A 23946-nucleotide genomic window follows, 5' to 3' on the forward strand; every position below is an offset into this window, starting at 1 on the left:
TAAACTAGGAAACTGGAAACACTCCCAAGAGCCAGCCTTACCTAGCTCTTACCCAGTGACAATTACAAGTTTTGGAATGTGCTGTAGACCAGCCTTGGGAGATTGCCTCCCCAGCTTTGGGACAGGCTATCATGGCTAGAGATGTAGCTCAGTGGTAGCAGGTGCAAGACCCTCAGTTCCATCCTCACAACTGTCAAAAAAAAAAAAAAAAAAGGAGGACAGGTATCAGTTAAAGTTTCTGAAGGTACTTTGAGCTAAACTGATAGCAAGTCTAATGCCCAGGTAGCTCTGGTTTTGACCAGTCCTTTGTCCTAATCTCTGAATAACCTCCCTTTTCCCTTCTGCTTCCACTCCTCCAGTCAACACTAGAGTATTAGCTTTGCCACCACAACAAAATACCAGAGACTGGATGACTTGCTAAGAGATTTATTTCTCACAGTTGAGGAGGATGAGTTGATGTACTGGCAAGGTCGTTTTCACTTGGATGCCTTTTCTCGAATGCCTGATGGGCAGCTGCCATTTCCAGATGTGCTCACATGATCTTTGTGCACGTGGGCAGGTTGATAGCATTCAGTCCATGACAGATAGCTTCCTTGGAGTCCTGTACCCTCTCCCCTCACAGAAGTGGCATAAACATGCCTGATTGTGAAATTATTGCACATTGTGAAGGGAGTTCAGCTAATAACTGACTTTGCAACTCACTGGATAGAAAGCATCCATCCAGGGGCTGGGGATGTGGCTCAAGCAGTAGCACGCTCGCCTGGCATGCGTGCGGCCCGGGTTTGATCCTCAGCACCACATACAAACAAAGATGTTGTGTCCACCGAAAACTAAAAAATAAATATTAAAAAAATTCTCTCTCCCCCTCTCTCTCTTAAAAAAAAAAAAAAAAAAAAGAAAGCATCCATCCAACACCTTGTAACATGCCTTATAGCATTCTAAATTTCCAGAGGACCAAATTTCAGATTTGTCTCCCTACCCCCAAACTAGCAAAACCATAGGCAAAGTCTAATTCACAAGTTTATTTTGTATGGCTCACTACTTGAAAGACTTTGAATGGGCTGCTCAAATTTAGAAATCTGATTTTACAGGGAAATCCAAACTTTCTGCTTCTCTTAAACGTGACAGCATTTGGCAAACCCAGGAGGACCCTTGTGGTGCCAAGCAGGAGCTGACAGGCATGAGCTCTCCCTCCCCTCACCCATTCACCTCTGCTGCCTGACCTTAGAGGACAAGTTTTCAGCCCTAATCTCCTCATAAAAAAAGGTAAGTTGGCCACTGTTGTTCAATTAGCCCTGCTGGAAATCAAGGACTTCTGTATTCTCAGAAGCTTTTTCATATCAACTAACTCCAAACTCTTACAACATCTTCTCTATGATGATAAATTGGTTTAATGGTGTGAGTAGTCTTTTAGTTTCTGAAGGGAACTCCTCATTTGACTCAATTGCCAGGCATCTTTCTCATTCTGGAAACTAAGTCATTCTCTGGGTCTTGGCTCTTGAAACTCATCTGCTGGTAAATAGGCAGCATGTTAGCTTTTTTGCTGCTGTGACTAAAAGACCAGAATGATTTTAGAAGGAAAAGTTTATTTAGGGGCTCATGGTTTCAAAGGTCTCAATTCATAGACAGCAGGCTCCAGTCTAACAATTGTTCTGTCTCAGTTTCCAAGGCCCTTCCATAGCCATATTTAGTCCTCAACACAACCCTTTGAGGAATGGGTTAAGAATCACCAACCTTATGTTGCAGATAAGGAAATGAACTCAAAAGAAATCTTTGTATTCTTGGGTCACACCCTCTCTGGCCAATAAAAGGCTCTCATAAAATATGTATATAGTACCAACTCAACCCTGCCTCCTCTGCAGAGGATCTATTCCTAGAGCCCCAATAGATGCTTGAAACCTTGGTAGTGCCAGATACTACAAATACATACCTATAATAGTTTATAAATTAGGCACAGTAAAAGATCAACAGCTAGCAATAAAATGGAATATAGTAATACATTGTAATAAAAGCTGTGAATGTGGTCTTTCAAATATCTGACTGTACTTTTCATCTTTTCACTTAACATCCAAATCACCAGCATCACATCTCTTGCATTTTGGAGTCCTCATAAGGAAAATACTTAAGGAAAATAAACTCAAACACAGTGATTCAAATGATGCTTCAGGTCATTTGATTTACCCAGATAGCTACTAAGCTAGTGAGTGGGTAGTATATACAATGTGGATATGTTGGACAAGGGATGAATTCTAAAGGACAGGACCGAGCAGATGGGTGTGACATTTCATCATGAGACACAGAATGGCATGTAATTTAAAACAGATGAACTGTTTATCTCTGCAAATTTCCATTATTTCTGGACCACAGTTGACCGTGGGTAACTGAAACCACAGATCAGATGGTATAGATGTCATGTATATAAAGATATAGGGAAGATCATGGAGTAGGAGATCAGGAGGGATAGGAAAAGGGAGGAAATGCAGAATAAATTTAATGAAATCATGAACATGCATATATGAATATACCACAGGAATTTCACATTTGTGTGTGTGTGTGTGTGTGTGTGTGTGTGTGGAAAGTACCAACTGAGCACAGATAATGGGTGAGCAAGAAGAGGATCAGAGAAACATGTGAAAGGGGAAGAACAGGGACTGAAATGGAGTGAGTCAGATTCCATGCATGTATAATTTTGTCAGGGTGACACTATGTTTAATTATAATGCTCTAATAAGAAAAAGAATGAGAGACCACGGATTCCCAAAACGTCAAAGTAGGCAACTTAAATTCCAGACTAAGTTTATGTGCAATATTTTTTCGCAGTGCTCTTCCCAAAATTCTAATGAAGCTTAGTTATTTGTAGTTACTAAGATTTTCATCATATAATGAATAATTTAAGGATCATGAGAGGTATCCCCAAATTTCTGAACTGAAAGGTATCCTGAGCTGGTCATTTGTTGAAAACCCTCAGGTTCACAGATGAGGTTCCAGAGTAGTCCTTTTCCTGTTTCCAGCATCCCTACTCTGCACTGTTCTTCAGGTGGACTGCTACTAGTATGACTTGTGACATTTGCCACTTCTGATCACTCTCCCCTTCAACAAACACAACAAACTGACCACAACCCATTGTTTATTTTTAAACCTGGATCACACTCCTGAATCACAATCAGGCCTGGATTTGATGCCCAGTCCGGCACTCAGACACTGTCCAACAGACCTGTCCTAGGGTCTCAGATTGGGTTCCCTCTCTGAATCATTATCTGCCAACCTTTCTAGACACATCCACTCATCCACCTATCCCGGGGTTCTCTATTTACTTCCATGTTACCCTGTTCCTGTTGTTTCACTTTTATATATCATGCTTAAGTTTCAGATAAAGTTTCCACCCCAAAAGATTGAAACTCAGTTTTTCCAGACACATACCACTTGAGATTTCAGCTGTCTTAATAGTAGCTCAGAAAAGATTTTAGTGTCATGTAAAAGTAGTTTCAATTTCTTACTCTGTTATTAGCTGTGTGGTTTTGGAAGTTGTCTTACTTCTCTGAATCCCATGTTGTTTAACAGATGGGAATTATATCAGTACCAAGCCCATAGGTCTGCTCTTAGGATTAATTGAGGTTAGACAATACTTGGCATTACAGCAAATGCTAGCACAGATTAATTCTTATTGGCATTTAAATATCAATATTTGTAGATTAATTTAAACGGACCTGTAAATACTATAAATATTCAAGTTATTTATATTCTGTTAGTATTTAGGGGAAAATATTGCTGTGTTGATTTATTGCCTCCTAAATACCTCCCTATTTAATTGTAATCATCTCTTTTTGTGCATATATTTTTTTATGACAAGGTGTTGTCTAGAAACTAAAATCCAGTTACATATTAAAATACTTACAGGAATATATTACTCCATAATTTTAAATTTGGGAAATGATAAATCTAATGCAAAATTTTAAATTAACAATTTGCAAAAGAAGTTTGCATTCTAGCTGGGTTCCTTTTGTTTTTTCTTTTGCAGTGCTGGGGTCAAACACAGGGCCTCAAGCAAGCTAAGCAAGTGCTCAACCATTCAGCCACACCCCACTGTAGCTGTTCTTACATAGCAACTAGGACAAACTGGGTCACTGCTTTGCAAGGCAACTTGGAGACTAGAGTATTCCTCATTTTTAAAGAAGTATTTGGGGCTAGGCATTTCACTAAGTGTTAGCTTGCCCGGCAAGTGCAAGGCTCTGGGTTCGACCCCTAGCACCAAGAAGAAGAAAACTAAAAGAAAGTGTTGGTATATATTTGTTTATATATTTTTTGTAGATTGTAGTCACATTAGAAGATCTATGTGCTGAGATCTATTATATGAAATATCTACTGTCTCTTTTAATTTTCTCTCCTCTAAGAATATTAGAATTAATGTCATATATACTAAAGTACTAACACCTGGCCCATTCCTGTAAGGAAAATAAGTGAGATGCTGTCTGTTTCTGGAAACTTCAATGTGGCTGAAATATTAATGAGCATCTATATCAATACACTTTCTATTTGAGGAGCTGTGAATTGGACATAAAAGATGTGCTTACTACAGATGTCTTAGAAATAAAATACACCCTTCAAAGGGGAAAACTGAATTGGAGCAAATATATCATTAACAAAGCAGTCAATTCCCTTTATTTTTAAAATTTTATGTACACATATGAATGATCTGTATAATGTACATTCAATATAGAAAGCTTTATATATTTGATAATGTATAGAACATTTCACAATTACACTAATCTCTTACATAACATCTTGACATCCATTTTAAACTTTAAATTTCTTTTTTTTTTGCACAAGCTCCTTTTCATTCAATTTGGTAAAGCCAGTTATACATATCGATGTGTACTGTGAGCTCTCAAGAAGTTAATGATTGAGGAGACCAGGGAACAGGTACAGGAACAAAAACCTAATAGTGTTCGATGACGGGAGGAGAATGGCCACGTGACACTTTTCTGGGAATAAGTGACTTAGTCCAATTTCTGAAGACTGGAGCTCAGCCCCACAGTCACACTAATTCAAAAAAACATTATAAAAACTAGGAAGAAAGTGTTGTCTTTTTGATTCACAGTCTTGTAAACAGATAGAAAGGAAAAAAAATGTGCTTACATACATCAAGAAAAAAAATTCTTGTGTACCCACTTAGGTTGATCCAGAGTGTTTTCTCATAATGTGATACAATTATGATCACTGACTTTTTTTTTCCCTAAATAAAAATATATTTATAGAAAAAGGAATAACACTGTCATGAAACCAGAAGAAAGGCAGTAAGAGTTTGCTTCAACGTATCAGCTGGAGGAATGTGGACTCGGCACTGGCCTTTCAGTGATTATTGTCTCTTGTAAGTATTTCAAGTCTGATAGCCAAGGTCGCCTGCTTCATGGTCTACAGGAGGTGGCAGGTTAGACATGACTGATGAGGATGTACCTGCGGTAAGGTAGCCAGCAACTCCAGGTCCTGCAAGAGAGAAAGAAAACACTCACTCCAGAGAGCAGAATCATGCAAAAACATTGCCCTTTACATAAAGGTCAGACCTGGTCAAGTGCCCCAACATAAGAGACTGATAATCTATGAGAATCAGCTAAATATACAACTGTACTTCAACAGACTGTAACCTACCATCATTTTCATGGTTTCTTTTACTATGTGACAAAGTTAAAAATCATTTTGAAATTTTTGCTGGACAGTAATACAGATGTGGAAATATGGACACATTTTTCCTTCTCATGTCTGGGAAGTTCAATCTTGCAAAATATCCTGGGCACTGAAAGAGCTATGGCAAATGGAAAATGGGAACAAATATAGAAAAGAAACTCTACACTCAGCTCATCCAAAAGTCATATGTGACAAAATTCTCAACATAAACACTTCTGTCAACATTCAAGTCAATCTATTTTAATTTGGTGCAAAGAAATACTATTCTAAAAAGTAACACCAAACGAAAAAGGGTTGCTACACCAAAGTCTGAGAAAGAGAAAGGCTCTAGACATTTATCTATCATAGATTAAAACAAGAATGCTCTGGGAAGAGGGACTGATATTTTAGTTTCACATGTCTTCTTTGATTCTGTCTCTATTGCATGAAAATGCTATACCTGCCAGCATTTATCCAGACGTGTCCTCAGAGCATGTTAATGGTGTTAGCCCTCTAGAGTTTATTTTAAACATTGCACAGACATTTAATTACATCTCACAAAATAACAAGTACTTGCAAGAGAAGTATAGCATAATAATGCATACTGAGCAATATTTTTAGCTGAAATTGTAGGAAACAAGGCAATGACTACAGAACATCAAAGGGTTAGGACTAGAGAGGCAATGGGAGCGGCATGCATTTAGCAAAATGTTTCTCTACCTGCTTCAGAGAGCTACACAGAAGTTAGCAAGCTGCCTGGCAGAGCGGATCTAAAGCCCGCTCCTGAGGTGAAGGGGGCTGCTGCCAGTTAGAAGGGAAGGAGAGACACCTGGGGGGAAAAAAGAAATATAAGCAGCAAGGGAAGTGGTGAGGAAGTGCAACAGCAGAGCAGTCTGACGAAGGCTGAGGCATAACAGGACTGATGCAGGACAAAAGGCCACAATTCAAATTCACCTTGTTTCTCACCTCACAAGCATTTGCATTGTGGACGCGAAATGGCTTGTATAGACATTGTGCGAGTGGCTATGTGGCCAGAGATGATCCAGTCTGCGTAAGCTGTAACTCAGCCAACCCCAGTGCCCAGGTACCTGGAGCCTTATAGCACTTACAAAAAGTATTTTTTTTTCCAGTGTACCAGAGGGGGTCTGCATCTATCAGCCCCCACCTTCCACTAATCAGGACACCAGGCCTGCCAAAGCCTGCTCAGGAAAAGACCACCAGGTCATTGAGCCTCCCCAACAATGTGGTTCAAAGTTACAGTTCCACACTGTTACAGAACTTGCCAACAAGTTAGCATTCTCTGAACTTAAGACAGAAGCAAAACTATCACACAGGTCTCATTAAAAAACCTCAACCACTCCAAACTGGTGTGGTTTGTGAGAAACTGACCATGGGCTCAACTTAGTTCATATAGATGCAATAGGTTATGCAACTGAACCATGAATGGTACTTACGGAAAGGGGACTAATGCTATGGTTCTCAAACTGTGTGCTGGGGTAAATCACCCTGGATAAATTCTCAGGGGACTGCTGGTATTTTAAATTTGAAACACAGCAACACAGACTATCAGAAATGTGAACAACTCCTTTCCATTTGTCTGGATGTAACTACTTCATAAACAACTCTTAGGTACCTTCTGTGGCCTAGGCATGGATGAAAATATTACTAAGAGCATTATTATTAAGAGCACTGTAAATGGAGAAAATTTGGGAACCTCTAGGCTAAAATCTAAATTGTGAAATATGGGCCTAGAAGGAAAAATATCAAATTCTAGCCCCACCTCTTTAGGAAAGGCAAATCAACTCCTGGGTATTTCTAGAAGCACAGTCTGAGATGCTGTTCTCCCCCAACCCTGCCTCCAGTCTCTCCTAGAGGATACATCTGACTTTCGGGACTGAAAGGAGCTATCTGGTCATCAAGATGAGATGCAATAGCTGTGTTCTCCAAAGAAAAGAGGGAAGAAAATAGAGGTGCCAAGGTATGTGGAAACACTGTATAAGGATGATGGACTTAAGAGAAATGAAAACAGATGGAAAATTAATAATTCTACATATGAAATTGACTCCCATGGTGAAATATATACATGTGAAATTCTTCATCCCTAATTCCAGCTCTTAAAAGCATCTTCATCTTGGATTCTTTTCCATCCAAGGATCCTGCTTTCACTACTGATATTCTAGGTGAAGTGATTTGAGGATTATCATTGCTGAAATTATTTTTATAGGACTCTGAAGTCACAGGCAACAAGCTGTTCTAGAACCTAACAGATGGCTAAGTACTTGCAGGCACTAGATAATGAGAAAACCACAAAATGTCTATATTGCAGGAAAAACCCCACTGAGACATTGTTAAATAAGCATTTATTATAAGAAAACAATATGTCAGGACAGAGAATCTATGGAAATAGGCAGTTTTATAGTAATTTACCAACACTGAGCAATTCTACCTAGAACTTTTAAATTTTATCTTAAATCCCAAGCATGTGACTGAATGACATTTGCTCAGTGGCCAGAGAAGAAAATCATAAGTGAATCTTTGGTCATTCTCACCTTACTTTGAAGTAGTAATTAACGTTCCTTCATTTTTCCCCCATCTCCTTAACGATACCCACTTGCCAAACATATCCAAAGACATCAGTTATAAGAAAGGTTTGGTAACATGCATTCTCATAGCACCTTAGTTCATTTGAAAATTGATTAGAGAAAGGCAGGTTATAATCTATCTTCCAAAGACTGAAGGTAGGATGGAGTACAATTTAATTAAATAGAATTTCAAATCAATATGACACTAAGTACATTCCACTGAGTTCCACATAATAGGATTTTACAGTATCAGTACTTGCTCCTTTCATTAAACTCATGACACACAATACATCAATGGAAAAGCTAAAACAAAACAAAACAAAACAAAACAAAAAACCATTTGACAACCTAAAAAAATGAACATGCATCCATCCATCCAACTGGCATTTAACGCACAATCTTTTTTTGGGGGGTACTGGGGTTGAACTCAGGGGTACTAGACCCACTGGACCACTGAGCCACATCCCTAGTCCTTTTTTGTATTTTATTTAGAGACGGGGTCTCACTGAATTGCGCCTCACCATTGCTGAGGCTGGCTTTGAACTCATGATCTTCCTGCCTCAGCCTCCTGAGCCGCTGGGATCAAAGGCGTGTGCCACTGTGCCCGGCTTAACTCAGAATCTTAACTCTTGAAATAGAGTTGGTCCTTTCAAATGGAGTAGACTAAAGCTGGTAGAAAAACCTTGTCAAGCAACCAACATCTCAACAAGAACACCAGAGACTGATGATCAAGAATCAGACAGCTCTGAGACCAGTGCAGCTCACAGCTAGTTTAGACTGTCCTGTGTTGACATGACTGAGGTTTTAGCAATAACCTTCAGGATGACACAGTAACACCAGGCCCCTGCCAGTGTGGGATTTATACTATCTCCCCCCTGGCTGGGGTGGTACAGAACTTGTTACCCCTTGAGCCATTCCAAAGATATGAAGAAATTTGTAAATCTCAACTTTTCTTTTTCCCTAACGCTCTTCTAATTCCACAGCTTATTATGGCTGCTTCTCTCATATCACTCAGAGGCCGACCCCAAGGGAAAAGATTTTTACTCCCTGTACTTTTCTCCCTTATGGTCTTAAGAAATTTGGAAAATTTTCCAAATTTCCGAAATTTGGAAAGGGGATAAGAAACAAAATAATTATAGAATTTGAATGAGAGGAAGAACCAAATGAAGTCCAGGTCTCTAAAGATAAATGGTATCTCTTCTTTATTCTAATAACAGACCTCTTGGCTAGAGCTGTCAAGTAAGTCAAGGACTCCTGTAGCTTTTTATTTCAACTTAATGGAATGCTGGGTACAAGGATGAGCAGCACTAGAAGAAACTTCCTGTAAAGAGGCTTCTAATCTACACTACGCTATTCAGGAGCCAACTTCTAAGTTTACTCTACTCTTAGCTAACAAAATGAGGCAGGGTCTCCTAATCACACTATCCTTATACAAAGTAAGGAATGAATGCCACTAAAGTGGGATGTGTGAACTCATGGGAGCAGCCTCAAGGGCAGTTCTCAGTGCCTGTAAAACATATTCCTAGTTAGAAGCTTCAGTTTCACCTCTAATTTGAAAAAGAGAGGTGGGAGAGACCAAGTCCATATCCTATGAATTTCTCCCGACAAAAATCAGGGGCAGGGTTTGGAAAAGTGAGAAAGAAAATCTGTGATGCTCTGTTCTTTAACATACACACAGGGCCAACAGCCCAAGATCACGTTTATAATACTGAGGGTTCTTCTCCAACTAACGTTAGAAGTGACTTTATATTAAAGTGGTCATCATAATGAAGGAAAAACCAGTAATGTCATGACAAATTCTAAAATTGAAAGAGTACTTTTTTTATTTCTCCAAAGCCCCTGTTTTTTAATATTCAAGATTCAGTCTGCATGATTTAATAAACTTCTGTATGCAAACAGGATGATTAAAACAATTACACCAGTGTAGGAAACATTAGGTATAATACTTTTTTTTCTCAATTTACCTATGTCATCTCTGGTTAAGGGATGTAGGGTTGCCATCTTTTTATATATTACTAATTCAGGCAGATGGCAAGAACCACCTCACATTCTTTTCTTTTTCTTTCTTTTTTTTTTTTAAAACTGGGAATTGAACCCAGAGGCACTAAGTTATATCCCCAGCCCTTTTAAAAAATTATTTCTTAAGACAGGGTCTTGCTAAATTGCTCAGGTTGGCCTTAAACTTGTAATCTCCCCTGCTTCAGTCTTCCAAGTGGTTGGGATTATAGACTTGGCTAAAATCACCTCATATTCTTAAAGGTAATGTCAAACTGAAAACTTTTAACCAGACACTATTTCATCTTTAGCATATAGCAAGTAAATAGTATGACTTTTTTCTTAAATAGGAGCCAATATGAAAAATATATATTCTAAAATTATTATGGCAATTAGTGTGTAAAATGGACAAATGTCCTGAGCTCCAAACCTGATCTTTTGAACTCGAAGCAAACATTCTTTCATTTATGATATTAACATGGGAGAACAAATCCTAAATATTCAGCAAAACTATAGACTAATCACTGAAAAATGTAGAAGAAAAATATTTTACATACACGTTACATATATTTGGAGTGTCATTCTATTATTTTGACAGAAATGGCATGATGCTACCATGTTTCTGACACTGACATTCCTGAGTAGATATTTCTCCTTTCTTTTTATAGTTTTGAGATAAACATTTTAATACAGACATGCTCCAAATATAACTTATCCAACTGGATCAAAACTGAGCCAAGTCCATGTTATGAATACACACTCAAAACAACCACCAAGCACACGCCACCCAGGGCTGGAAACACAGCTCTATGGCATGGTCACAGCACCACCAAGAGAGTCCACTTGCCAGATATACACATATACTATTCAAAAAGGAATGTCCCACAAGAGAGGTCAGAGGTGAACACTAAGTCTACTCAGGGCAAAAGGATGGTCCAAGTGGCTTCTGCCAGGTGTCTTAAGATAACCAATTAGGAATGACTTACCTGTGAGGTATCCTGCTGTTTGAGTGTCAGAAATGAACAAATCATGTTTCTGATCTTTGAAGGCACTCCAGACTGAAGAGCGAGACAGGATTTCATTCACCTAGGGAAGTGAAGTAAATACTTTTGACATAAATGAATTAAGAACTACATGTTCAAAGACTGAATTAAAAAAAAAAAGACTGAATTAAAGAGAAAAACCAACTTCTAAAACAATCAAGAAGAAGGGTAATGAGAACCACTCAAAGATGGAGCAAGAACAAGCATTCATGAAACACTTTATACCAGACACCGGCTGGGCATATCTCATTAGCCAGACTCAAAGTGCCTGAATTGGCTCTTTTACAGCTGGAGTCTTCATATTTAAACCTGAAATTTACTGACTTCTATATAATTTGGGCAGGAAGGTTCCTAAAAAAGTATTTTCTTATGATGGTAACAGATGGCAGACAGTATAGTATGGGCTGATGAACTTTTCCTGAGGAAGGGTTTGAGGAGAGCATTCTGCAAACTGGAGCTAAAACTTTAAAGCAGTCTTTTAAATTATGGGTTGTGACCTGTTGGGGGATAATGAAATCCGTTAAAAGGGGAGTAAACAGCATACTTGAGAAAATAGGTGAATACAGAGAAGTATAAGAGTATCATGAATAAATGGGTAGATAGATGTGAATAAAACTGTGTGTGTGTGTCTCTCTCTCACACACACACACACTATATATATATATATATATATATATATATATATATATATATATATATATATTCTGGACTAAGATAAAAGATTTTTTTTTTGCGACAAATAAAAAATATTTAGGAAATATCTACTTAGAAGTCTTTTCCACATAAGTGGTGGAAATATAAATATTATACCTCTTATGTGGTACGAACAGTGAACACAACAGTGAGAAAGATAGCCTCTGTCTCTGAAGTCAGATGGAAAGCTCACAGTCTAGTAGTGGGTACAGACAGTGCCAGATAGTTTAGCAATATGAATTCAAGTAGTTATGTACATGGTGACCATGTGAGTCCAAGAGAGGACACCAGTACAACCTTGGAAAGAAGCAAAAGAGGAAGCAATTAGCTGTGAAGGTGAGAGAGGAGCTCCTATTTTGGACAGTAACATAACTTCACCTCCGCTCCCATGGAAGTGGACAGTGGGAATCGACAATTCCTAAAACCAAAAGTTAATTTTAACCAATACTAAATGCTGAATATTCTTCGCATTTTTCTTCCGAAAACACACCATTGCTATGCAGAAAAGGAATGCTCCTGAGTGACTGCTGAGTGTATGATTTATGCTTTTTCATTGTTTATGAGGCAGTTATGGAAGCCCATCATTGGTCTTTGGCTCTTTTGCAGTTGCAAACATGAGTGGATGTGAACACAGGTGTGCAGGTTACCCTCAGCCAAGACCCTGGCTTTGAGAATACCTTGTTGTAATCAGCAGATCACACTGCTGCTTGTAGACTCACCTGCTCTCCATACTGCAGGCTTCGAGTCATCGCTTTGAGAGCTTTAACAATCTGGGCCTTGGTGGCAGCGGGGCTGTCCAAATTTTCAAGTCCTACGCCTTCGAGTAATTTTAAGAGGTATGGGACCAAATCTGCTTTCAGGGCCTAGAAGGCATATGAAGTATCTATAACCATACTGGAAAACATAAATCAGCAACCTGTTTTCACAGTGTTTTAATACCAGATACAGTTTCTTGTTTTAGTAGCTAATAACATTCTTATTTAATAAGATTTTATTCTATTGTCAACTGTTCTAAATGCTATACATCAATTATTTAATCTTCCTAACATCTAATGAATTAGGTGCTATTATTATTAAAAATGGAAAAAATCAATGCACAGAAGGTAAAAAAGCATGTTCATAATCAAAGAACTGGGCAGTAATGAAATCTGCATTTGGACCCAAGAAGCAAAGAACTTGAGCTTTGAGCCACTAGGGAGCCTGCTTAATGATACTACACTAATGGGCAACAATCTCTGAAATGCCTTAATATTTTCCCATATTATCTTAAAACATCAATCTTTGCAATCACCAGTTCCTATCAGTCTAATAAAAGCTAAATAATAATGTGGTATCAGAAGCTGGGGTTGTACCTCAGTGGTAGAGCACTTGACTAGCATGCATGAGACACTGGGTTCGATCCTCAGCACCACATGAAAACAAATAAAGGTATTGTGTTCATTTATAACTAAAAATATTTTTAAAATTAAAAAAATAATAATCTGGTATCAATCTTCATTAAAAATCAAAAGAGGTGGAAATAACTGACATTTAGTGAGTGCACCTCTTTTTTTCATAACTTGTGAGGCAGTCATAAATTTATAACTTTATTTCAGATGAGAAATCCGAGTGTAAGGTTAAAAATCATACCTAAGGTCACAGAGCCATCAAGTGGTAATACTAGCTCATGTTTTTCCTCATCTGTAAACTCCTGAGCCAACACTAAGTTTGAACTTCACAGCATTCACTGTCTCCTTCAGATCTACCCAGTATCTTTACCAGCCTAAAGGGTGGGCCTGAATTGAGGTTGTGGGGTGGGGATAGATACAGCAAGAAAGGGGACTAGGAGAATAGGAGGTCATTGTCTTCAGACTAAGAATGCCAGATGTCACTTTGTCATGGGAAACCACCAAAGATTTTTAAAGATGAACAGTGAAAGCTGGGAGTGGTGGCTGATTCCAGCAGCTTGGGAGGTTGAGGCAGGAGGATCACGAATTCAAAGCCTGCCTCAGACACTCAGTAAGGACCTAAGCAACTTAATGAGACCCTGTTGCTAAATAAAAATATTATTAAAAGGGCTGGGGATGCAGCTCAGTGGTTTAAGCACCCCCTGGTACCAGAAAAAAAAAAAGGGGGGGGGGTGCGGAATAAAAAGATGAAAGAGTAGCTTCTTTTCAGCCGGAACCACCATCTTCCGGTAATTCTCCAAAATGATGAACACAAAGGGAAAGAGGAGAGGAACCCGATATATGTTCTCTAGGCCTTTTAGAAAACATGGAGTTGTTCCTTTGGCCACATATATGCGAATCTACAAGAAGGGTGATATTGTAGACATCAAGGGAATGGGTACTGTTCAAAAAGGAATGTCTCACAAATGTTATCATGGCAACACTGGGAGAGTCTACAATGTTACCCAGCATGCTGTTGGCATTGCTGTGAATAAGCAAGGGCAAGATTCTTGCCAAGAGAATTAATGTGCGTATTGAGCATATTAAGCACTCTAAGAGCCGAGACAGCTTCCTGAATCATGCGAAGGAAAAAGATCTGAAAAAGAAGGAAGCCAAAGAGAAAAGTACCTGGGTTCAGCTGAAGCGCCAGCCTGCCCCACACAGAGAAGCACATTTTGTGAGAACAAATGGAAAGGAGCCTGAACTGCTGGAACCTATCCCCTATGAATTCATGGCATAATAAATGTAAAATAAATAAATAAATAAAGGCCCACAGACTATTAAAAAAAAGTGAGTTATATTTTATTACTTTTTAATTTTTGTTATATGTATTTATGGGATACAAAGTGATGTTATGATATATGTATACAATTTGGATTGTGTAATCAGCATATCTGTTGCTTCAAAAATTTATTTCTTATGGTGAGAACAATTTACTCTTAGCAATTTTGAAAAATACATTAAACTACAGTCACAATGCTGTGCAATAGATCTTTAAGTTATTACTCCTAACTGAAACTTTATCCCTTAACATATCCCCATTCTTCCCACCCCCCAGCTTCTGGTAACTACCATTCTGTGCTCTCCTTCCATGAATTTGATTGTTTTAGATTCCATTCATTGGTGAAATTATGCAGTACGTGTTCTTAAGAGCTATACTTAAAAAAAAAAAAAAAGCAGCTATACTTTTGTGATTTTAAAAAATCACTTTTGCAATGGTTATTGAAATTTATGATATGCTTTTTCTGTCTTTAGTGCCTATCTACTCAACACTGATAACCTACCAAGTCCTATTTCACTAGGTAAAAAGTCCTTTTGAAAAGGACAATAAAAGTCTTGGCATGATTCTACAATATGACTTAAGAAACAAAGGAATGAATAAATCTTTCCAAAGAGGATAAAGCAATGTTTTTTTCTTTTTTATTTGTTCTTTTAAAATATACATGACAATAAGACTATATTCTGATACACACATGTTCTAATGAGGATCCCACTGTGATATGGAGTTCCACTGTGGTGTATTCATATATGAACATAAGAAAGTTATGTCTGTTTCATTCCACTGTCTTTATATTCCTGTTCCGTCTCCCTCCCTTCATTCCCCTTTTGTCTAGTCCACTGAACTTCTATCCTACTCCCCACTTAGCTTCCACGTAAAGAGAGAACATTTGACCAGATAAGGCAAATTTTGTGAAGAAAACTAAGGATAAATGCACAATAAGTGGCCAAAATTTTGAAGTTGGTAAGACTTCTAGCACCTAGCACCACTTTTTTTTTTTTTTTAAATAGTCCACGGGCCTTTATTATTTATTTATTTATTTTACATTTATTATGCCATGAATTCATAGCACAAAATTTTATGTATATGTTTATATACATAACTGAATATAAAATATACACTTGTGCACGCACAAATTCATAAGTTACCTCCATCAAACCTTAGCCAGGGAATATTTGTCTACTACATTTGTTTTCCTAAAATAGTGTTGAATCTAGAAAGTCACTTACTTGTGCTACCAATTCACCCTGCTCCTTCTGAAACATTCGATTAATTGCTTCACAGGCTAGACCAACAGTATCTGCTCGCTTTTTCATTCCATTCATCAGTGGGCCAATGGTTTCTAAGGATGCCATGGCTCGAACACACAGCTAAGTCCCCAAAAGAGAAGGTTACTTGTAGTAAAGAAACATTTTTATAAAGCATAGTGGATACCAAGGTAACAAAATAATTTTTAAAACAACTACTTTCAAGTTTAATAATAAACTGAGTCAAATTCCATCTCCTGTTAATTATACCATTTAACTGGCTTGGCTTAAGAATTAATAAAATACCATGCAGTTCCTGTTAGAAAGAGGGTATACACTTTAGTGTACATTCGTCTAGAAGAGGAATCACATAAAATTCTAGAGCTATAATCTAAAGAATAAATTCATGAATACCTCATTTTCGGACAGGGCATGGATAACCCGAATGGCACTCTTAGGAATGGCATTGTTCCTGTGATTCAATGCCTGGATAACTTTGGGAAGGTGGCCCAGTGGTGGGACTTGATCTGCCAGCTGAGGTTGTGCACTGAAGAGAGACACTGTTGCCATTGTCAAAGTTTCCAGAGTTTCTCCCTGGAAAGTGTAAAAGAAACAGCCAATCAAAATAATTAAAATACTGAAAAAGTCCTCAATATACCTGGCAATATATTTGGTGTTCAAAACTAGGGATTCAAAAGTTCTAAGTGCTAACACCTGAAAATTGCTTCATAAAACCTTGGAGAAAACAAACTTTCCATTTTCTTTGACAAAAGCATGCATACAAAGGACTTAAGAATTATCATCTAAATAGCCTTTCAGCAGGCCTGATGTAGCTCATTTCTATTGCAGGTGTAATAGATCATCTCCCAAAAGATGATACTAGAAATTTCTAGATGATGTTACAGACCTGTCAATGTTAGACAACATCAATAATCAATGAGAATGTAGACTAGTAAAAACACTATGCTCAGTTCTATTAAAAATCTTATTATAGGTTGAAGATCCCTTTATTTGAAATGCTTCAGACCAGAAGTATTTCTGATTTTGGAGGTTTTTTTTTTTTTTTTTTGCATTTTAGAATATTTATATAGAGTTTATCAGCTGAACGTCCCTAGTCAAAAAATCCAAAATGTTTAATGCTCTGAAATTCAAAACTTTTAGCACTGCTGTGGTACTCAAAGTTTCTGATTTTGGATCATTTCAAATTTTGCATTTTCAGATGAAGAATGCTCAACCTACATTTAACATTACCTGAGGGCTATAATGAACTTTGTACTATAGATAATAGATCATACATATATATATATTTATATATACATAACAAAACACTTTTTAAATGAACACAAAAATTGGGATGTGCCCAAAAAGAAAGGTGACATATGATGAAATTTCTATGTGCTTTTCCTTGCTAAGATTCACTTTTTGAGAATTCTCTTGTGTTCCCCTGCTTTTTTTGGTGCTGGGGATTGAATCCAGGGCCTCTAAGCAAACCCCCCATCTGTGAGGATTTCATTTTATAAGAAAACTAAGTATGTATTAAAATTTATTAGTAAAGGGAAATATGACTATGGAAAGTGACACTAATAAATATTTGGCATACTAATTCTATTTTTTTAAACTAAGGATAAACTAAGGATAGTAACTAACAACTTCTAAGCAGTTGAAATGTGGCAGATATGTTAGGTATTCCACACACATTAACTTATTAAAACCTCAGTCAAAGGCAGATGCAGTCTTCATTCTATGAGGCAGCTGAGGCTGAATCACGAGGCCAGCTAGTTACTGATGAAGCTGGGCTTGGATGATCCAGGACCACCTAATACAGCTCAGACTCTTTTTTTTTTTTTTTTTGTAACAGGGATTGAACTCAGGTACAACTGACCACTGAGCCACATGTCCAGCTCTATTTTGTATTTTATTTATTTAGGGTCTTACTGAGTTGCTTAGCACCTTGCTTTTTTGCTGAGGCTGGCTTTGAACTCGCAATTCTTCTGTCTCAGCCTCCCAAATCCCTGGGATTATAGGCATATACCACTGTGTCCGGCCAGTTTAGGCTGTTTAATCACCTTGTGTGTTTAGTTCAACAACCACCATCTATTTCTAGATTTCAACATAAATGTTCAGATAACAAAATGTTAGACACTATCAGGGTTTCTGACCTGTCAAACCAAGATCAAAGCTACCTTCTGCTTTCCAGAAAGTCTGGTTTTGAACACAGGTACAGGGTTCATCCATGTGGTTACTATTCTGTCAATTTCTGTGACTAGGGTCATCCCTGCCATATACACAAAGTGCAGTAAAGAACATGAATACACTTTCAGAGAAACACCAGACATTTAGGTTTTTGATTAGTTATATAATCACTGGAAATGGTGTGGCAAAAATATTCTTTTAGAGTTTTTATAATTGTTAGAAATAGCAATTCAATACAGACATCTCTTTTATCTATAAATAACCATAGTATTAGAGCTTCACTATCAAAAATCACACACACACACAAAATCAATGGACATATCTAAATTTACATGTGGTTACTATGTTGAAAGAGGTAGCCCACTATTAATGCATGGTCAGTGAAGACAAGGTTGTATGAGAAAAAAATTAACATGTTTAGCAAATTCTGATATATTTTCCTGATGACTGAAGCTTACATGAGGACTGTTCTTCTCCAGGAGCTCAGTTAATTTTTCTAACAGTGCAATCAGAAATTCTCTAGGCTTTCTGAGAACCCATGCTGGTTGTGCAATAAAAATTCTCAAGAAAACTCCTCCAACAGCAAGTTCACCCTCTGCTTCTCCAAACACCACAGCAAAATCTTCAGGCAACTTTAAACAGAAAAAGAATTTCAGTCAGGTCACTTAATCATTTAGTTGTACATGAAGCAGGAAATGCAAGTCCAATTAAAGAATTCTACATACAATGAACTAGTTGATAAATAGGCATTAATATAATCAAATTATAACAATTTTAAGTTTTATTTTCTCTTAAAAGCATAGGATGCTTTTATTAGCTACTTCAAAAGAAAGTATTCCTACTTTTATGTTTGAAGACTTATTTTTTTCCAGGGGTGTACCTCAGGGTCTTATGACAGAGCTACAGGCTGACTTTAAACTAACTCAGGAGTAATTCAAAATAACAACAACAAAAAACCCCTATAAGATAAAAGTATATGTTACCTTCCAGTTAACATCAGGGTTGTCCCGCTGATTTTTAAAGTGCCTTGAGAAAAAAAAAAAAGGAGGAAAGGAATACCAAACTTTAGTCACAACATAACACTTTGGAGCGAGTCTTAGGAGAGAGGCAGAGTGGTAAACGATTGCCCTTCCTGGGGATTTTATTTGAAGGCTTCAAGTTATTATCTTTGTCTTTACTTACTCTAGCATCATCTCTCTCACTGTTGTAGATACTTTATCTCTGGAACTGTCATTCCAAATCAATTCAGGATTTTCGTGAGTTCCTTCAAAAATGTGTACAGCAGCTTCAGGATTGTCTCTCATAGCATCCATGAAAACGCTAGGCAGAAATTTCATTAATGTAATTCGAACCTATGGGAGGAGGTTTGAGAAAGAAATCAAGAACTGTTGGAAACATCTCAATAGTCAGCTTGCTTTTTACAATTTTCTGAGAATATCAGAGCAATTTTTTCTATGACTGATATAAGAAATAACTATTATCTAAAAATTCTGGAGTGGGAGAAAAACCTTAGTTTATGCAAAGGTAACTTTAACAAGACTATGACTTGGCTCTACTTACCTATCAAAGCTTTGAGAATGCACTTAGCTCATTTGTCCAACTCTTCCTCACACCCTTTGCCCTTAGAAACTATACTTTTTCTCATGCTAACGCTGTTTTATGTTATAATGAGCCTTCTTCCAAAAAGAATTCTAAAAAGTAGCTTAAAAAAAAATCCATCCAACAAATGCTATGCACAGATTGAAAATTAATGAGGCATAAAGGACAAAGGGAAAAGACTATCTTCCTTCACCATCACATGGTTCTCGCTCCATGTCACACTACTCTCAGCGCTCATCTTAGGGAAACCTTTCTGACCTGGTCTGCTTTGCTCATTACTTATTTTCTACGCTCCTGGTATTTGGCAAATGCTTACTTATTTGAAAGAATGAAGACCAATATGAAGTCAGCATGCAAAAGAAACACCAGAAGCTATGAGTAACTGGTAGTGATATCTACCACAAATTTAGCTCTGAACTTCTAGCTCCCAAGGAATGGAAGTAAACTATGTTGGTTACGTCATAGAGGGCATACACAAAATAAAATCAAGCCAGCTGCTCCACAGACACCTAAGTATTCTGGAGAAGGAGAAGAAATTTCTCGAGGCTCCCACAAGAGGGCATTTGTTTTATATCAAATAATATCATCAGGATGAAATCAGCCAGTTTAACAGGCTTATTTCATATATATATATTTTCTCTTTTTTAAATTTTTTTATTTTTTTAAATTTTTATTGTTGGTTGTTCAAAACATTACTAGTTCTTGACATATCGTATTTCACACATTTGATTCAAGTGGGTTATGAACTCCCATTTTTATCCCGTATACAGATTGCAGAATCACATCAGTTACACATCCACTGTTTTACATATTGCCATACTAGTGTCTGTTGTATTCTGCTGCCTTTCCTATCCTCTACTATCCCCCCTTCCCCTCCCCTCCCCTCCCATCTTCTCTCTCTACCCCATCTACTGTAATTCATTTCTCCCCCTTGTTTTTTTTTTTTTCCCCTTTCCCTTCACTTCCTCTTGTATGTAATTTTGTATAACAATGAGGGTCTCCTTCCATTTACCTTGCAATTACCCTTCTCTCTCCCTTTCCCTCCCACCTCTAGTCCCTGTTTAATGTTAATCTTCTTCTCATGCTCTTCCTCCCTATTCTGTTCTTAGTTGCTCTCCTTATATCAAAGAAGACATTTGGCATTTGTTTTTTAGGGATTGGCTAGCTTCACTTAGCATAATCTGCTCTAATGCCATCCATTTCCCTGCAAATTCCAAGATTTTGTCATTTTTTAATGCAGAGTAATACTCCATTGTGTATAAATGCCACATTTTTTTTTATCCATTCATCTATTGAAGGGCATCTAGGTTGGTTCCACAGTCTTGCTATTGTGAATTGTGCTGCTATGAACATCGATGTAGCAGTGTCCCTGTAGTATGCTCTTTTTAGGTCTTTAGGGAATAGACCGAGAAGGGGAATAGCTGGGTCAAATGGTGGTTCCATTTCCAGCTTTCCAAGAAATCTCCATACTGCTTTCCAAATTGGCCGCACCAATTTGCAGTCCCACCAGCAATGTACAAGTGTTACTCTTTTCCCCACATCCTTGCCAGCACTTGTTGTTTGACTTCATAATGGCTGCCAATCTTACTGGAGTGAGATGGTATCTTAGGGTGGTTTTTATTTGCATTTCTCTAACTGCTAGAGATGGTGAGCATTTTTTCATGTACTTGTTGATTGACTGTATGTCCTCCTCTGAGAAGTATCTGTTCAGGTCCTTGGCCCATTTGTTGATTGGGTTGTTTGTTTTCTTATTGTTTAATTTTTTGAGTTCTTTGTATACTCTGGATATTAGGGCTCTATCTGAAGTGTGAGGAGTAAAAATTTGTTCCCAGGATGTAGCCCCTATTTACCTCTCTTATTGTTTCTCTTGCTGAGAAAAAACTTTTTAGTTTGAGTAAGTCCCATTTGTTGATTCTAGTTATTAACTCTTGTGCTATGGGTGTCCTATTGAGGAATTTGGAGCCCGACCCCACAGTATGTAGATCGAAGCCAACTTTTTCTTCTATCAGACACAGTGTCTCTGATTTGATATCAAGCTCCTTGATCCATTTTGAGTTAACTTTTGTGCATGGCGAGAGAAAGAGATTCAGTTTCATTTTGTTGCATATGGATTTCCAGTTTTCCCAGAACCATTTGTTGAAGATGCTATCCTTCCTCCATTGCATGCTTTTAGCCCCTTTATCAAATATAAGATAGTTGTAATTTTGTGGATTGGTCTGTGTCCTCTATTCTGTACCATTGGTCCACCCACCTGTTTTGGTACCAGTACCATGTTGTTTTTGTTACTATAGCTCTGTAGTATAGTTTGAAGTCTGGTATTGCTATACTGCCTGATTCACACTTCCTGCTTAGAATTATATATTTTCTCTTAAGTATGCTGAGACCATCATGCCAAAATACAATTCAGCTCTACAGAGAACAAAAGCAGGTGATTATGTCACTCTTCATCAAGAGTCTCCTGAGTAAGAACCCTGCCTGAACTGCAGTAAGTAACACATTCTCACAAAGCTCTGAGAAATATATATCAAAGAAGCACTAAGAGTTGAAGCAGGACTTAAAGGCCATTTATTTTAAATTTTTCACTATGAAGTTAAAAGAAATTTAGGTTTGGAGAGAAGACATCCAGAGTCATTAAGTCAAGTTAGCAGCTTCAGGATTGTGATAAACAAAACAAGTTCTGCTCACAATGCCACGCTGCCATCTTGCTATTCCAGGTCAATCACTTCATCTCTTACACAATCACTTCTTGTTTCTAAACTTTTAAACAAAACTGTCTTCTGGAAAGACACCTGGATATCTAATTAGAAACCCAACTGTTAGGCAACATTGACAACCCAAACAGAACACTGTTTTCATCAAAATTTAAAACTTTGCTGCTTCAAGGGACATGATCAAGAAAATGAAAAAAATTATCAACAGAATGAAAAAAAATGCACAAATAATAGAAATTAGTATCAAAAAACACAAAGAACAATTACAACAATCCAATTTAAAAACTAGTCAAGGATATGAAGAGACATTTCTCTAAGAAAGTTGAAACACATTGAATGTTTCATTATTCTACCCCTCCCCACTTTTTGAGATCGGGTCTTATTATGTTGCCCAGATTTGACTTTGAATTCCTGGGTTTCTCCTGTCATCCTCCTGCCTCAGCCTCCCGAGTAGCTTAGGACAGTAAACTAAAATAATCCAATTTAAAAACTAGTCAAGGACATGAAGAGACATTTCTCTAAGAAAGTTGTGTTAACTGCTGATAAATACATGAAAAGATACTCAGCATCATTAACCAGGGAAATGTAAATCAAAACCATAAGATAGTGCTTTCACACCTACTAGGATGGCAATAATAATAATGATAATAATAATAATAATAATAATAATAAAAACATATAACATGTGTTAGGGAAGATAAAGAGATGTTATAATGCTGGTATGTAAAGCCAGTGCAACCACTTGAAAACACTTATGATTCTTCAAAATGTTATAACTAGTATTACTATCTGACCCAGAAATTCCATTTCAAAACAAAAGCCAATGCTCACACAAACTTGTACACAAGTATTCACAATAGTATTATTCAGATAGCAAAAAAATTCACATGTTCATTGAGATAAATAGGTAAACTAATTGTGGAATATTGTTTGGCAATAAAAAGGAATAGGTGAATCTTCACAACATTATGCTGAGTGATAGGAACCAGTCACAAAAGACTATATTATAGGATTCCATTTATATGTAATTCCACAATTTATAGAGAAAGTATAGTGCATAGTAGTTCCTGGGAGAAAGTGGACAGGAGAGTGATTGCTAAAGGGCATGAGGCTTCTTTTGTGTTGATAAAAATGGTCAAAAAATTGATTATAGTTGCTCAATCCATAAATATACTAAAAATCATTGAACTGTATTGTGTGTCAATCATATCTCAATAAAGCTGTTATAAAAATGAACAAGTTTACTGACTCAGCTGTCTCTTGCTGCAAATCATTGAATTAAGGTGCTGATTTTCCCTATATAGAAAATTTAAATGTAAAGACATTCACCTTGATAATATTTGTCCCACATGTATGTCAAAGGCCAAAAATATTACTGTAGAGCTCAATTTCAGTACATAGTTATTTTAAACATCTAACACACTATTTAAAATATCTAATAGTAGGCACTGTAGTTATGTGCTACCCAACTCTTGACTTAAGAAAACTCAATATTAAATATCAATATTTATACATTA

General features: G+C 37.2%; 1 protein-coding gene and 1 pseudogene across 1 annotated transcript in view; one reads left to right on the forward strand and one right to left on the reverse strand.

Moving 5' to 3' along the window:
* Window positions 1-4630: 4630 nt before the first annotated feature.
* Window positions 4631-23946, reverse strand: part of Dnajc13 (DnaJ heat shock protein family (Hsp40) member C13) — a 117873-nt gene continuing 98557 nt past the window's right edge. The window contains exons 49-56 of the mRNA XM_027933725.3: window positions 19302-19471; window positions 19103-19145; window positions 18578-18751; window positions 16341-16520; window positions 15909-16049; window positions 12693-12836; window positions 11224-11323; window positions 4631-5483 (exon numbers count right to left, since the gene is read on the reverse strand). Coding sequence (XP_027789526.2) covers window positions 5377-5483; window positions 11224-11323; window positions 12693-12836; window positions 15909-16049; window positions 16341-16520; window positions 18578-18751; window positions 19103-19145; window positions 19302-19471 — 1059 coding nt within the window. The 3' untranslated portion in view covers window positions 4631-5376. The remainder of the gene's footprint in view (window positions 5484-11223; window positions 11324-12692; window positions 12837-15908; window positions 16050-16340; window positions 16521-18577; window positions 18752-19102; window positions 19146-19301; window positions 19472-23946) is intronic.
* LOC114091294 (large ribosomal subunit protein eL21-like) lies at window positions 14153-14666 on the forward strand (annotated as a pseudogene).

The sequence above is a fragment of the Marmota flaviventris genome, chromosome 8, assembly GCF_047511675.1.
Source record: "Marmota flaviventris isolate mMarFla1 chromosome 8, mMarFla1.hap1, whole genome shotgun sequence".
NCBI lineage: Eukaryota > Metazoa > Chordata > Mammalia > Rodentia > Sciuridae > Marmota > Marmota flaviventris.